Genomic DNA, 17,119 nt, shown 5'->3' with positions numbered 1-17,119 from the left:
AATTCTACGACCCATATATAAGAAAATTGTATTTTCTCTTTAAATAAATAGAAAATAGGGGTTTTAATATGAATATCAATACACACAAAGGAAAAACAAATTTATAGGAGTAAAGAAAAGAAGAAGAAGAAGAAGAAAATAGATATATATACATATATTTTTCATAAGTGTTGGTTTCGGTTTCGATTCAAGTTGATGCACCCAAATCATATGGATATATTTTTTTTATTTTTGAAATCGCAACTTTAATATATATGAAAATCGATAGAACATTAACTCTATAATTATATATACGAAATCTGCAAAAATTAAATTATCATATTTAAGTGTACTTTACGACCGGGCTACGCGGGTTGTCCTTGCTAGCTTAGATGAACAGTTTTGCAGTTTTAACAAAAGAGCTACAATAATATCAGAGCGTCCTCATTTACACTGAAGATATACAGAATGCCAACATCCATGAAAGAGTCTGCTGTGGAATTTCCACAGGTCCTGCAAGTATATATATATATATATATATATATATATATATATATATATATATATATATATATATATATATATATATATATATAATAATATATATATATATAATATATATATATAATAATATATATATATTATATATATATATATATATATATAATATATATATATAATAATATATATATATATAATAATATATATATATATAATAATATATATAGTAATATATATATATATATAATAATATATATAGTAATATATATATATATAATATATATATAATATATATATATAATAATATATATATATAATAATATATATATATATAATAATATATATAGTAATATATATATATATAATAATAATAATATAGTAATATATATATATATAATAATAATATATATATATATATATATATATATATATATATATAATAAGTTTATTATATTAATAAATATATAAGTTTTTTAATTTTTTTCATAATATTATTTTGTATTCCTGGATGTCACCAATTAAAAACGAATAAAGAAAAGTTATAAGCTTTTATACTTTTCGTATTCTTTTTTATTCATATATATATATAATCAAGAAGTAAAAATTAAGTTTACAAGCCAATATAATAAATATTTATATAGTAATCTTAACCAAATAAAAAAGCTCAATGCAATGAAGATAGTGTTACAGAGCTTGTCATTAAAGACTGATGATGATCATGATGATGATAAATTGCCTACATTTGTCTTTCATAGTCATTAAAATTACTTAATTCTGCATGAATAAACTTTGTCATTACTTCGTTGCAATGTATGACTGGTCATTGAGATCCCTACATTAATTATTTGTTTTATGACCTGGAAATGTGTTTACTGGATAGGTGGACCTTTAGTTTTAGTTGCCGAGCAACTCTATCATTGCAATACCTTTTAGCGTTGTGATATGGATCACAAGGGATACGGAATGCAGTTCTGGTTGAAAAGATGAGAACTAAAAACAAACAAAAAAAAGAAAATAGAAAATTTTTTTTAAAAAAGCGAAACAAACAAACACAACAGTAGCTTTTTTTTTTTTTAATTACATTTTAACCCCAAACAAGCCACTTTGTTGTAGGGGGCTACTACCAGGGACATAGGTATCAGGGTACTGTGTAGGGAGTTGGCCAGCAAGATGTTGGTTCCCGTTGCACTTGAACTTCTGCATGTCAGTACAGTTGGGGAAGCAGGGACCCAGAAGGGAATTCCAAAGTCTAGCTGTTCTGGGGAAGAAACTACTGGAGTAGAAGGCTCTCTTACATCTAGGGATCTCTACTGTGAAGGGGTGGGATTTAGCTGCTTGTCGGGTTTGTCGGGGGTATTTACGTCTAGAGGGCACAAGTGCTTGCAGTTCGTAAGAGCATTCACCGTTAAAGTACTTGCAGAACAGGCAGAGGGATGCAACATTTCGTCGATGGGACAGAAGCTGAAGTTTAGATGACAGTTCAGGACCTATCAGATTGGCGACTCTATTTTTAACCTTGTCTAGGAGCGAGAGAGTAGTGCCAGCTACACCAGCCCAAATGTGACAACAATACTCCATACATGGGCAAATGGTGGCCTTATAGAGGTATAGGATACTTTCGGGCATTAGTATCTTTCTAGCATGGTAGAGAAAACCTACCTTTTATGCAGCGGTCCTGGCGATACTCTCAATATAATTGTTCCAACTCCTGTTTCCTGTGAACGTTAGGCCGAGGAGTTTAAAAGATGTACTTTCAGATAAAGAGTCATTGGCCATTGCTATTGGTGGTAGAGAAGGTTTCTTGTAATTATTGAAGGAAACAAGTTTAGTCTTGGCAGCATTGAATGAGACCATCCATTTATGTCCCCATTCCACTACAGATCGGAGGTCATCCTCTAGTGTTTCTGCCATTTCCTTAGGTATGAGTTCATTTGTTTTCCTATTGTGCCTGTTATAGAGCATGGTGTCATCAGAAACAATTTTGTCAGGGAGGTCATTTATGAATATTAGGAATAACAGAGGTCCAAGGATAGACCTCTGAGGCACTTCTGCTGTTATATCATATTGTTTAGACGTACGACCGTCGAGGACAACCTGGATTTTTCTCTTATCTAAGAAGGATTTAATTATGTTATGTATCCTTCCAGTGATACCATATGATCTGATTTTCCTGAGAAGACCTTCATGCCATACCCTAACCCTAACCCTAACCCTAACCCTGTCAAAAGTCGTAGATATTTCTAGAGCTACTACTAGCTTTACTACTTAATAGCAATAGACTTCCCAGGTTCAAATTAAAATCGATGAGGAACACTGAAAAAATACAAGATACAAATTTTTTTTTTTTTTCCGGGAGGGTTAGAACAGAAATTAAACGTCAAATCCAACTGAAGTACTTAAAGTTGAGAAACAAACACAAAAAGTTAATAAATTAAATTAATAAATTAAATTAATAAATTAAATTAATAAGTTAAAGATCTAATTAATTCAGAATCATGTTCGGATTAAAGATAATTCAAGTTTAACAATTTTCACCGTAATTTAAAATTTTAAAATAAAAAAAATAGGGGCCCCCAAAATTTCATAAACACCGAAAGAGGATTTATCAAACCACAATGAGACGGGTCACACTGCTTGATGCCGTTAATAACAGAATGGAAATAAGTTCAGATACGTATTTACCTTTCAATAAGTCTGATGAGATGCCAACCTTGAAGATTTTTTAACAATATAAAATTTAAAATTTGATGTCGAAACAATTTGTAACATTAAAAAAATACAAAATATGATGTAATCTTTTCCCTTGTTGTTTTGGTTTTTGCAAGTATATATATTAGTGATGGGACGATTCCAATATTTTTCCCGATTCCAATACAATTACTGATTCCGATTCTTTATAATCTCTAAATATTAAACTATGAAAAAGTGTTATTTTGTCCCGATTACTATAAAACACATCTTAAATGTATTTTCTCAAACGTAAAAACACTTGTGACGGGGTGATCTAGAGATTTTAGTCTTACTAGAAGTTTAAATCAATAAATATTTATTATTTTATTATTACTACAAGCAGTTTAAGATGTTTCTTTAACAAAAATGAAAAAAAAGATAATTAAAGGAATTGGTTTTGTAAATTGGTTCAAATTTTTCCGATTCTGATATCGATTCCGATACCCTAAAAAGCTCCAATTTTTCTGATTCCCAATTCCGATTAATCGTCTCAACACTAATATATATATATGTATATATATATATATACTGTTTCGCTGTATCACTGCTCATCAGTGTGGCTAGACTAGCACCCACCCCTAACCAGGGATTGAACCTACAACAATCTTGTGGATGATCATTAACTAAAAATTACAAAAAACTTTGACATTATTGGATAGGGTGTTCTCGAATTGTCTCCCCCTGAAAGAAGTTCTTCAAAAATGAAAAAATGTCCGAAATAACAGTAATGCACAAGTGCCAGAAAATATGTGTCACACACATTTATATATATATATATATATATATATATATATATATATATATATATATATATATAAGATATTCAAACATGGTATGGTTTGATTGGTTGTTTTTGTTTTATGGCATATCAACCCTTTTTAGGTTATTTAATGCTGAATCCAAATATTTTGAAGAAAATTTTTTTTAATAGAATATATTTGTTATTTTCAAGTCGGTTTCTATTTAACCCATAGTTGGGACCCTAACAGGTACTACCACTCCGGGTCAGAGTGGACCTGGGAGCAATGGAAATTAAAGGGTGGCTCCACACTCCCCAAAGCCCGCAAGTTAGGGCCTCACCACTGGATATAGTTTAAGGTCATATCCAGGACCCGGTAGGGTTTGAATTTAATATATATATATATAGAGAGAGAAAGAGAGGTTGAAACCCAATTACTTATTTCTAACGTTCTGATCCCCAGCTGGCATCAATTTTGATGGATGGCTCTCGTCTGGGAGAGGCCCTGTGTTTTGACAAGCTTCTGGGTTTGACCTTTACTCCTGATCTGAAATGGAACACGTACATCAAGTCTGTTGCCAAGGTCGCTGGAAAGATGGTGGGATCCTTCTACCGCTCCAGAAGATATCTCACTACTGATGCAATTCTCTATCTATATAAAAGCCAAGTACGTCCAAGGATGGAATACTGCTGCCATATCTGGGCAGGAGTTGCTAAAAACAGCCTATCCTTCCTTGACAGAGTACAAAATAGACTTTGTGGCTTAGTGGGGGATGCCCTTTTCTCTACCCTGCAACCTCTCTTCCACAGAAAAGACGTTGCGAGCCTATCCTTGTTTTATCATTATTTCCATGGCAGGTGCTCGTCTGAACTCCAATCTCGTGTCCCCCCTCGCCAATTTTTCACGAAAAACACCATCTAGCTGAATCCACTGTGAAAAATTTCCCCCACTCTTTATCTGTGCCTAAATCAAAACGTGGATTCCATGAACAAAGCTTCTTTCTTAGAACTGCACGCCTGTGGAACTCTGTTCCATCTGCCTGCTTCCCACCTGACTACAACTTGGATGTCTTCAAGTCCAACATTAACAAATTCCTAATGAACCGCCCCCTTAAGTAAACACTTCATTAAATCTCCGCACTAACGTACTGTACTTGCAATAACCCTTATCCCTGAGTGGCTTCCGGGCCTTGATAAGTGGTGATCTCTGTGTAAAAAAAAAAGAAAAGTTATCCCCTCTTTTCGATTGTCTAGCCTTAAGCCTATGTCACTTCCAGTTTGGCGATGGGTGCTATAGCAAAGACATCAGGACTTTTTTTCACGTTCTTTGCCTCCTTCACAGTACGGGTTCGAGTCTGCCTGCCTACTACCACTTTTTTCTTTTTTTTTTTTTTTGCTCAACACACACCTCCAAATACCCGGGCAAATACAGATCAGGAGTAAAGGTCAAACCCAGAAGCTTGTCAAAACACGGGGCCTCACCCAGACGAGAGCCATCCATCACAGTTTTCAAAAATATCGGTAAAAGAAGCGACCTTCCCTTTAGAAAAGTGCCCAGTTGAGGGTGAAGGAATTAATGTTTTTGGCCAATTTTTCGATATTTGTTGTTTGAAGGGTCGAGCTTCAAAATGATATCGATATTGTGAAAATTCGTTGCCTCTGTTGAAAGTTTTAGGCAGACATACATAAATACATACATACATACATACATACATTTAAACAGACAGGTGAGATTTATATTATAGATGTTAAATTGAACGTTTTTTTTTAAATTCTTAATGCTGCAATATTTTAAGTTATAAATTTATTATATTTTTTACTAGAATATCATGTCCTTTTCTTTTCCAATTTTAACAACTAGTCCTTTTACTTTTTTAAGCTTAATCTTAACCATATATATTACTTTTCACGCTCGCATTTTTCTATGTGATAATTCTTAATTTTTAATATTTGGCGACGAGTATCCTGTCGCTGGCGGCCGAATTGCATCCATACATTAAAACACTTTCATGTGATTATACACTTTTGTATTTTATTTTAGTAAAAAAAAAAAGTAAAATAATTTTACTTAGTAATATATCAAAAGAGTTGACCAAATATTCTAATTTGAACTAAAGAAACTGATAGGTATGTCAGAAACTTTGTGAAAAATATTGAATAATTCGACCCCGTATCTTTCCAAGCTTATAACTACTCGAAAAATGTAATTCAAACCATATTTTTTTTTTTCAGTTAAAGGAGCAAGGACCAAGGTTTCATTAAAAAACAACAACAACGTGATTTAAAAAACAAAAAAAAAGGTTTTAAACTTCGAACTTTACAGGTAAATTTCTAAAAAACACTTCTTTTTTTGTTTTAAATTTGAATATATTATTTATTGATCTTTTATTTTCAAATTTTGATATATAAAACTTTGGTGAGTAAATTAATTATTTACATTTTAATAGACATTTCAAAATGGGGGCGGGGCGTTAATTAATTCGAACCCCTGTCTTTCCAAGCTTATAACTACTCGAAAAATGTAATTCAAACCCTTTTTTTTTTTCAGTTAAAGGAGCAAGGACCAAGGTTTCATTTAAAAAAACAAACAAAAACAAACAAACAAACAAACAAACAAACAACGTGTTTAAAAAAAAAGGTTTTAAACTTCGGACTTTACAGGTAAATTTCTAAGAAGCACTTCTTTTTTTTTTTTTTTTTAAATTTGAATATATTATTTATTGATCTTTTATCTTCAATTTGTGATATATAAAATTTTGGTGAGTAAATTAATTATTTACTTTTTCAAAATGGGGGGGGGCGTGAATTAAAAAAAATCGTTTGTCTAAAATATTATATTCGGTTTATTGGAAAGAGCATAAAATTTCACATTGACCCTGAACATATCGTAAAAATAGAATCAATAGAAAAATTTTGATTGACTTTTAAAGTTTAAAAATTGAAAAATACTGAACTCGTAAAATTCAATTAATTTCATTATTGTTTTTTAAAAAATAAAAAAATAATATTTCTATTACTTTTTATACAACTTTAATAGTTTATTTTGGAAGTATAATCCATAAAGAAAATAAACAACCCACTTTTAAAATAGAAATTGCGAGTTTTTTTTATATTTTATTCGCAGTTTCGTATTAGGGGTGTCAAAAACTCCTACAAAAATTCTGATACACCTAAGAAACTGATGATATCTTCGAATGTCCATTCTTTTCAGTCTTTTCTGCGAAATACTTGTCAACTTTGTCGCGTTTCGTCCTCTGCACACAAATACAATCAAAATGGCGGCCTATGAGGTAAAATATTTTTTGTTTTCAATTAAATATGGTTCATAACAATATAACAATTCAGAGATTAAAAAACAGTCTTTTGCTTTAATACTTAATTATTATTATTAAGCTTCATCGCAAATTTTTTTTTGCGCATTTCTTTTATATTTAATAAGTAAGAACTAAACGCTATATTTTTATTTAAAATCTTCGATATTTTTATTTATTTTGGAGTATTAAAATTATATCTAATTAATCATAAATAATATGGTGTACAATGGATAACAGAACGAAAAAACAAATATATGTAACCAAAGGCATAGTAACTTACTCTTCTACCTACCTGGATAATTTTTTAGTGTTTTTATTTAATGTAACATGTTTATTCAGCTCGAAAAGCACACAGTGTTTACCGATGTATTTGAAAATCAAAAATGGCGCCCGACTCTCTCTTTGACACGGTAAGTTTGGGAAAAGGAGTTAAAAATTAAAAAAAAAACTTGACAAAATACTATTAGAAACTCTCTCAATATATATGTTACCACGACATAGGCTGACATATATTCGGTGGGTATTTTGTATATATTTTTTTTATTTTTAAAACTCCTTTTCCCAAACTTACCGTTTCAAAGAGAGAGTCGGGCGCCATTTTTAATTTTCCAATACATCGGTAAACACTTTTGTGAGCTGAATAAACATGTTGCATTAAATAAAAACACTAAAAATTATTCAGTTAGGTAGAAAAGTAACTTATCTTGCCTATGATAACATTTATTTGTTTTTTGACCACTTTTTCGAATCTATGTGTACAGTAATACAAACCCGTTTTTGGTGTTTTACTGTTTTTTGTGAAAGTCCGCTAGTTGAACACCGGAAGCGGAAGACTTACCTTTAAGAATTTGGGATTAAATTGTTAGGTTAAAGTGCATAATAGTTACAAAACACTCTCCCCTCCCCATGTTGAATAATAAGTTTCTAAATAATTAACCCCAAAACAGAATACGTTCGATAACAAGTACCCAACTTCTTAAAGTACACTTTTACACGTGTTTTCGCAATAAATACTTGTCTAGCTAAAACAACCGCCAACAACTTTCCTCACTGTTGTAGGAGGTCATGTTGGTGATGTTCTCGACATATGACAAAACGAAGTGGTCCAGCAGGTTCAGATCGGGGAAGGAGTTTTTTTTTTTTATATATATATTTAATTAATCCTAAATACGTTTTATTGGATACGTTGTACAAATGGATAACAGAACGAAAAAACAAATATACAACACATATATGTAACCAAAGGCATAAGTTACTCTTCTACCTACCTGGATACTTTTTTAGTGTTTTTATTTAATGTAACATGTTTGTTCAGCTCGAAAAACATACAGTGTTTACCGATGTAAAAAAAAAAAACGCCAACAACTTTCCTCACTCCCTATCTTTGCCTAAACTAAACGAAAATTCCATGAGCAGAGTTTCTTTCCGAGACCTGTCCGTTTGTGAAACGCAATACCGAGTGTCAGCTTCCCGGTTGATTGATTATAAAATGTAGTCTTCAAGTCTAATGTGAATAAATTCCTATTGAGTCATCCATTTAGATAATCTTACCTTACCTAAGTTTCTACCGCGACTGATATTGTCTCTAAGTCTCACCACCTACCTAACACTTAATCTTCATCTTTGTGTTGCCCCAGTGGGAGAAGAGTACAAAGTCGTAGCACTCCTTCTGAAGTCAAGCGTGAGTTTCTTTGGACTACTAGGCCGGTGCCGAGTTCTGCTGCTACACCCAGGGTCTGCCAGTGGCCACCTGTTTGCACCAGGGGATTACCACGCACATCCAGGTACACTTTCAAGCCAACTTCGAAGATGTGAATTGGCATGATGTGGCCCTTACTTGAAACCGCACCAAAGACCATAACTGTGGCCGGAAACTTTGCTTTTCATCATCATATCGAGAAAAAAAAAAAAAGACATCTCACACTATGATTTGAACCCAAAACGTTTAGATAATGAGGCCATGCTCTAAGCAACTGAGCTAAGACGACGTCGACAAAATTGTGTCAGTTTTTCAAATATTTAAAGTAAACCAGGTTACGACGTCGTATGACACATGTGTAGAACTGAACTCGTCATGAGGTGGCATGATGTGGCCCTTATTTGAAACCACACCAAAGACCATAACTGTGGCCGGAAACTTTGCTTTCATCATCCCTGTTATTCGTGGCAATACAGCAATGAATTTTTAGAGTGTTGGCAATGGTCCTGTTATCATCTTGGATTGGTAGAGGGCATAGCTTGTACAGCGGTGCATCTGCAATCTCACTCGTTGGACATTGTGTCACTTTCATACATGACAGAAGGTTCCTATTGCTCTTGGGATTTGCACACAACTGGCCAACTAGTAAATGGTCTGCAACAAAAAAAGAAAACTGGTTTTCATCAAACGGAAATGGAATCATGTTGTCTTTTCTGAGGCAATAATTTTAGCGTTCCATCCTGTATAGCCAAAATAAAATTTATTTGTACAGCATAATTAAATACCATACTTTGAGGTAATTGGGCTAAGTCCGGGCTAATTGTGCCAACTAGCTAAAAGTGCAACCACTCATATAAAGAGCACTTTTGTTTAGTTGGCGCAATTACCCTACCGGATTTGGCACAATTACCTCAAAGTACAGTACATATAATAATATCGCAGCTAATATAACAAAAATAAAATTTACTTCTACAACATAAATATTGATTAATCGTGGTAGATTAGTCAGAGGGATAAAACCCTTACATTTAAAAAAAAAATCAAACTCTAAGGTAGTTACACCAATTCAACCCCTCACCCCGCTCTAAAAATAATAAAAATGCATTAAATGTACTAATTATTGTAGTTTCTGGATATAGCCTCCGGGGGGGGGGGGGTATTTAGGAAGTTTACGATATTCGAAAAACCCGACGGTACTGTCTTTTACTAAAGAAATGTGTTACAAAAATGTAACCAAAAGTGAATTATTTTAAAATTAATTTGATAAATAATGCAACAAAATTGCCAATTACATTTTTATTAGTGCATAAGGCAGATCTGATTGAATTGAAATAAAACAGTTTTTATTTAAATTCTAGTATCTTCCTTTTCAAATTTTAATATTAATCAATATTTTTCATAAGATAATTTTCCCAGTTAAGTATTTTGTTGAATATTTTTCTGTTGAGGCAGAAATCTTTTTCCAAAAAAATATTAGTGTGATGTCTAGCGATAACTACTAGATATAAAGATCGTATATATCCTGCACTCCTAATTATCCTATATCCTGCACTCCTAGCGATAACTACTAGATATAAAGATCGTATATATCCTGCACTCCTAATTATCCTATATCCTGCACTCCTAGCGATAACTACTAGATATAAGGATCGTATATATCCTGCACTCCTAATTGATGTAATCTTCCTATTGAAGGAACGATTAAATTTATATCTATTCGTATATATCTTTAAATTGTTTTTCCTTTTTCCTTTTATATCTATTTATATATATTTCATTATATATTTTATATGATATAGTATGCATATTACCTTTTATTAATATTATTAGTATATATATTCATATTGTTTTTCCTTTTATATATATATATATACTAGCGAGGGGTACCCGGCGTTGCCCAGGTGTTTTTGAGTGTGTGTGGTCGGTCAGGGGTGGGGGTGCTAATGAAAACCTAAGAATAAGCAAAGTAAAAAAAAAACAAAAAAACAGAAAAACGAACGTGAAAAATACCCCCCCACCAAAAAAAAAAACATGTGAAAAATGGCTTAAATAACCCTGCTTCAATATTAAAATTTTAAAAATCGAAAAAAAAAAAAGAGACATCTCACACCACGATTCGAACCCAAAACGTTTAGATAATGAGGCCGTGCTCTAAGCAACTGAGCTAAGACGATGACGAAATTGTGTCAGTTTTTCAAATATTTAAAGTAAATCAGGTTACGACGTCGTGTGACGCATGCGTAGAACCGAACTTGTCATGAGAGGATGGTTTTTGCTGACCCCCCCCCCGCTCCTGTAGAAAACTGCTGATTTCAGGGTGAAGAAATTAACATTTTTGGCCAATTTTTCGATATTTGTCGGGCGGAGGTTGGAACTTTAAAATGATACCGATCTGGTGAAAATCTGTGACCTGTGTCGAAAGTTTTTGCGAGACATACGAACACACATACAAACATACATACAAACATACATACACACATTTTCGCTTTTATATATATACTAGCGAGAGGTACCTGGCGTTGCCCAGGTGTTTGGAGGTGTGTGTGGAAACTCCGGGGGGGGGGATGTATTGGTAGGTAAGTATGAGGATCGAACCCGAACCCTTGAGACGAAGTTGGAAAAAAAAAAGTGTGCGACTTTAACCATTGACCGCGAGATACTAACGGAAGCACGTTTGAATTTATTTAATTACTTAGATTTGGCAGGTGCACGTTTTAATGACTTAATGAGGTCAAGTTTGACTGCGGGATAGTATTTCATTTATTGCGGGAACGTCGTTTTTATTTTTATTTTACCGAGATGTTGGTGGGAGGGGGGGACCAGCTCCTCTTGTCCAAATTGAATAGCAATTGTTTGATATATGGAAAATATTTCCACATTGATCAAAGCTGATTGCTTTCGGACATTTCCGCCGATAGACGGAAAATACCGCCAGAATTAGTGTCGCTTTTATTATAGGAAAAAGACTAATCCACATGCAGCGAGTGACAAATGTTGAATATTTATCTTCCCAAAGTCGAGCAAATTAAATAGACAGGCGAGCTCCGTTGTTAACTGTGAGATATTACGATTTATATGTGATATAAAAAGTTGTGAACCAACCGATCGCTTCTCTGAAAAAAGCCTTTTGTAGACACACAGAAAAAGCGAACACACATACATTTTCGCTTTTATATTTATACTAGCAAGGGGTACCCGGCGTTGCCCGGGTGTTTGGAGGTGTGTGTGGAAACTCCGGGGGGGAAGGGGGGTTAAAAAAAAAAGTATGAGGATCGAACCCAAACCGTTGAGGCAAAGTTGTAAATTAAAGTGTGGAAAAAAAAAACGTGCGACGTTAACCATTGCCCCACCGCGAGATGCTAACGGAAACACGTTTGAATTTATTTAATTACTTGGATTTAGTAGGTGCCCGTTTTAATGAGTTAATGCGGTCGTTTGACTGCGGGATAGTATTTACTGCTGAACGCTTCCCCCCCCCCCCCAAGATATTATAGGAAAAAGACTAACCCACATGCGGCGAGCGACAAATGTTGAATATTTATCTTCCCGAAATCGAGCAAATTAAATAGACAGGCGAGCTTCATTGTTAACTGTGAGATATTACGATTTATATGTGATATAAAAAGTTTTAAAAAGTTGTGAAGCGACCGACCGCTTCTCTGAAAGAAGCCTTTTGTAGACACACAGAGAAAGCGACCACACACACATACATACATACATTTCCGCGTTTATTTATATATATATATATATATATATATATATATATATATGTATATATATATATATATATAAATGATATATTACGCATATTACCTTTTATTAATATCGATCATGTTACTAGCTGCACGTCTGCATTAATTACTGACATTTTCTAAATATAACGCCGGGGGGCTGTATTTAGGGAGGGGCAATATTCGGAAAACCCTGGTATTATATTTTAGTAAAGAACTCTGTTACAACCAAATGTGAATTATTTTTAAAGTGTGTAATTTGATAAAACGTGCAACAAAATTGCCAATTACATTTTTATCAGGCACGTCTGATTGAGTTAAAATAAAAGTTTTTTATTTGAATTCTATTATTTTTCTTTTTTAAATTTTAATATTAATCAATATTTTCCGGTACAATAATTTTCCAGTGAAACATTTTGTTGAATATTTTTCTGTTGAGGCAGAAACCTTTTTTCCAAGAAAATATACAGCAAAGACAAATCCGTTAATGTTTATCTGAATTTGTGCGAAACATTTTTATGCAGTTTCATTCAATGTTTTTATTTATTTATTTTTTTTTTATTTAATTTTGAAAATTATTTTTGCAGAAATCTGCCCCAGATCATCGTCGGAAGTGGGACCGAGAAGAATATGAACGGCTTGCAGCTGAACGGTTGGAGGCTGAGCAAATGTCTCAGTTGGAGAAGAATCTTAAAGAACCACCAATCAAAAGAGCGCTACTTCAGCCGCGTGACTACAGAGTAAGACATCGAAAACTTTTATGATTGGATTTCGTTTTTGTCTTTATTTTTTTTTTTAATCCTTTTTATTTTTCTTTTGTTCTCTTTTTTGGTATCCCCACCCACCCAACCAACAAAAGAGGGATTGGACCTAGTAATTCACTCCTGTACGTCTGTTGATTTGTTCACATTTTTCTCAATAACCACGCCTTGGATTTTTTTGAAAATTTTACCCATCAGGCCAAGATAAAAGTGTAGTATCTGTTCCGGCAGATACTGCAAGCAAAGACCATACGTGGGAGAAACCCCACATATAAGACCTTGGTCAATGTAGGGGCAACCCTTCATACCAATTGTCACTATCCAGCTCCCCTACTCCCCGGGGAGTTGGTCCCCATTTCCCCTTCACGCCTCACATTAAAAATCGGCCTTGTGCCTAATTTGCTCAGTGGGGGAGCAAATAAATACCCCAAAGTGTAGTATCTGTTCTTCAGATGCTGCACTTCAATTTCTTGTTCTCTGTCAGTGGAGGAGAAATCCTTCACGACTGAGACAATTTTTATTTTTGTTCATTTTCTCCACATTAAAAAACAAACCTGGTGTCTAACTGTCCAGTGGGGAGGCATTGTAAATAGGAACTCTGGTTCTCCTCCCCGCCGCTACCCAGGGCCATTGTACGGGTAAAATTGCTTCAAAATCGTTCGCACTTTTCTCAATAACCTTGCATTATTTTGAAATTTTGTACAAGCATTAGTCACCCCCTCCCCTTCCGCAATACCCTTGAGCCCCTGGAGGGGCATAGGCCATCCACAACTTTGTACATGCTTTTGTAGCAAGGAGTTCTTTTTTGGGGGTGAGGGTGCTCGCCCCACGCCCAACCTTTCCAGAAGGTATATACAGTGCCCCCACCTTCCCAAATGGTCATCCATCTGGTACTGGCCAGGCTCAACGTTGCTTAACTTTGGTGATCTGGTGAGAACCGGTGTTTCAACATGATTGTGCCGTACAAGCATTAGTCATGGTGAAAGTAAATTTTCCATTCATGGAGCGGGGAAGGGGGGGGGCTAGATGCTTGGCTAAAAAGCCAAGCATTTTCTTTTTTCCTTTTTCTTTTCATTTTTTTTCTTCCTGTTCTCTTATTTTCTCTCTTTTTTTTTCTTTTGTCTTCTTTTTCTTTCTCTTTTTTCCTTTTCTTTTTTACTGTTTTTTTTTTTTTTTTTATTTTTCATTTTTCTTTTCCTTTTTTTCTTTTCTTTTTCTCTTTTTTTTTTCATTTTCTCTTGTTTCTCTTTTCAGTTTTTCTTTTGTCTTCTTTTTCTTTCTCTTTTTTCCTTTTCTTTTTTACTGTTTTTATTTTTTTTATTTTTCATTTTTCTTTTCCTTTTTTTCTTTTCTTTTTCTCTTTTTTTTTCATTTTCTCTTGTTTCTCTTTTCAGTTTTTCTTTTGTCTTTTTCTTTCTCTTTTTTCCTTTTCTTTTTTACTGTTTTTATATTTTTTTCTTTTTCATTTTTCTTTTCCTTTTTTTTCTTTTCTTTTTCTCTTTTTTTTTCATTTTCTCTTGTTTCTCTTTTCAGTTTTTATTTTTCTCTTTTTCCTTTTCTTTGTTTTCTTTTTCTTTTTTGTTCTCCCCCACCCCATTTCGCATATCCAATAAATAAACGTCAATTATAATGGTTCACACGGTTTAGTTATCTGATCTTTGATATGTTTGATAACTTTGCAGATATGTTCCAAAATTCATAATGATCAGTTAATTAGTTTAGGAGTAAATCCTGTACAAATATTCACACAAATGTAATTCCAAGGAAATAGAGGTAAAATTTGTCAATAAATAAACCCAAAAGGGTTGATATGCCGTTAAAAAAAACAAAAAACAGGTTTTTTTTTTAATTCCTACTAAATTTGAAAACCTGTCAGTTGCAAAGAAAAGTTTCAACGTAAAACAATTTCAACGTAAAACAATTTCAACGTAAAACAATTTCAACGTAAAACAATTTCAACGTAAAACAATTTCAACGTAAAACAATTTCAACGTAAAACAATTTCAACGTAAAACTGGCAAGAGAACATGAAAATGTCAAAAAACTGACATTTATTGGAATAATAAACGCGTCGTTGGGTTCATAACAAACCCTGAATCTGATTAAAGGTCATCCTTGAAATAACTGTGTTCATTTGTGGGAAGATGGCATTTTCTTTTTTACTTCTTTTTTTTTTTAATGGTAATCGCTCCAGAGAAGGCATGAAGCCTCTTGATGTAAGAAGCTAAAAAGAAAAAAATACCTTCAAAGTCAAAAAATTTCCAACAATAAATGTTAGATGAAATAGATTCCATCCCAAAAAACAGCAGTTCTTCTCCCTATGTCAGAAACATCACTCATGGAATGTAAGGACTAAAGGGCAGAATAAGGAAGGTGGAAGTTACATGGCTGTCACAAGTACACCCATGGTCCACATACTACTGTCCATAAACCCCCAAATCCTCAAGTGGCTTTTGGCCTTAGTAAGTGGTAATACATTAGTATTACAAAAAAAAAAAAAAAAAATTTATGAAAGCCTTTAGAGTTTAGAAAAACATCTAACACACAAAGTTATCATGTGAGATTTTCAAAATCAGACCCAAATAGCATTTAAGCTGACAAATCAACTATTGATTCTTACTAACCAATTTTCATTTGTTACTGTTGTATGATGTTATTGACATAACATATAGTTATCATGTGAGATTTTAAAAGTTGAACCCAAATAGCATTTAAGCTGATAAATCAATCTGATTCTGACTAACCAATTTTCATTCATTATTGTTGTACCACGTTATTGGCATGACATACATATAGTCATCTTGTGAGATTTTAAAAGTTGGACCTAAATAGCATTTAATCTAACAAATCAATTTTTCTTTTGTCTAACCATTTTTCATTTTTTCAATTTTCTTGGATTTTTTCATTGTTTTTTTTTTTGTTGTACCATATTATTGGCAATGTAATAACATACTTAGCTACAATATATTTTACTCTGGTGCTACCAGATCAGAATGTCTGAAGATACTGGTTTTCTTGTCTAAAATGCTCCAAACATTGAGGTTATTGTTTTCATGTTTTTAAACGAGAAAGAAAGAAAGAACTTAATAGCAAAATTATCTCACCTTTAGTCTGCTCCTGCTTTACTTTAAAATCTTTGAATCGTTAATCAATCTAGTCCATCGCATAGTTAATACTAAACTTCTTTCCGACCAACAATATGGATGTAGGCAAGCTTGTTCATTTTTTTTTTTTTTTTTTTTTTTTTAATTACATTTTCACCCCAAACAAGGCACCATTGCCACTTTGATGTAGGGGACTACTATCAGGAACATAAGCTACAGGGGTACTATGTGGGGAGTTGGGCAGCAAGATGTCGGTTCTACTGCGGATATCCTAACGATCATCTCTTAAACACATATACCAAACACTGGACAAGGTAAATGAAGCGAGGACCGTTATGTTTTATAGATCTAAAATCTTTGACCAGATCTGGCATGAAGGTTTTCTCATGAAAATTAATTCATACAGTATTACTGTAAGAATATTTAATACTAGCAGGCCGTCCGGCATTGCCCAGCCGTAAAATATGCATAAATATTATATTTTAATTCATACAGAAACTGAGGCGTATGTGTGCGAGTAATATGGTCTTTTCATAAACAGTTCATTTCTTCTAAGTAAAA

At 33.2% G+C, this 17,119-nt stretch overlaps 1 protein-coding gene across 1 annotated transcript in view; it reads left to right on the top strand.

Moving 5' to 3' along the window:
* The first annotated feature begins 6,185 nt into the window (after positions 1 to 6,185).
* Positions 6,186 to 17,119, top strand: part of LOC145259096 (zinc finger matrin-type protein 2-like) — a 29,460-nt gene continuing 18,526 nt past the window's right edge. Inside the window, exons 1-4 of the mRNA XM_080116750.1 lie at positions 6,186 to 6,272; positions 6,498 to 6,610; positions 7,161 to 7,239; positions 13,281 to 13,433. Of these exons, the coding sequence (XP_079972876.1) occupies positions 7,225 to 7,239; positions 13,281 to 13,433 (168 nt within the window). The 5' untranslated portion in view covers positions 6,186 to 6,272; positions 6,498 to 6,610; positions 7,161 to 7,224. The remainder of the gene's footprint in view (positions 6,273 to 6,497; positions 6,611 to 7,160; positions 7,240 to 13,280; positions 13,434 to 17,119) is intronic.

This window comes from Euprymna scolopes, chromosome 34 (genome assembly GCF_053919585.1).
Source record: "Euprymna scolopes isolate OS-2025 chromosome 34, ASM5391958v1, whole genome shotgun sequence".
NCBI lineage: Eukaryota > Metazoa > Mollusca > Cephalopoda > Sepiida > Sepiolidae > Euprymna > Euprymna scolopes.
Note: the sequence above shows the minus strand (reverse complement) of the source record. Positions and strands in the feature narration are given on the sequence as shown.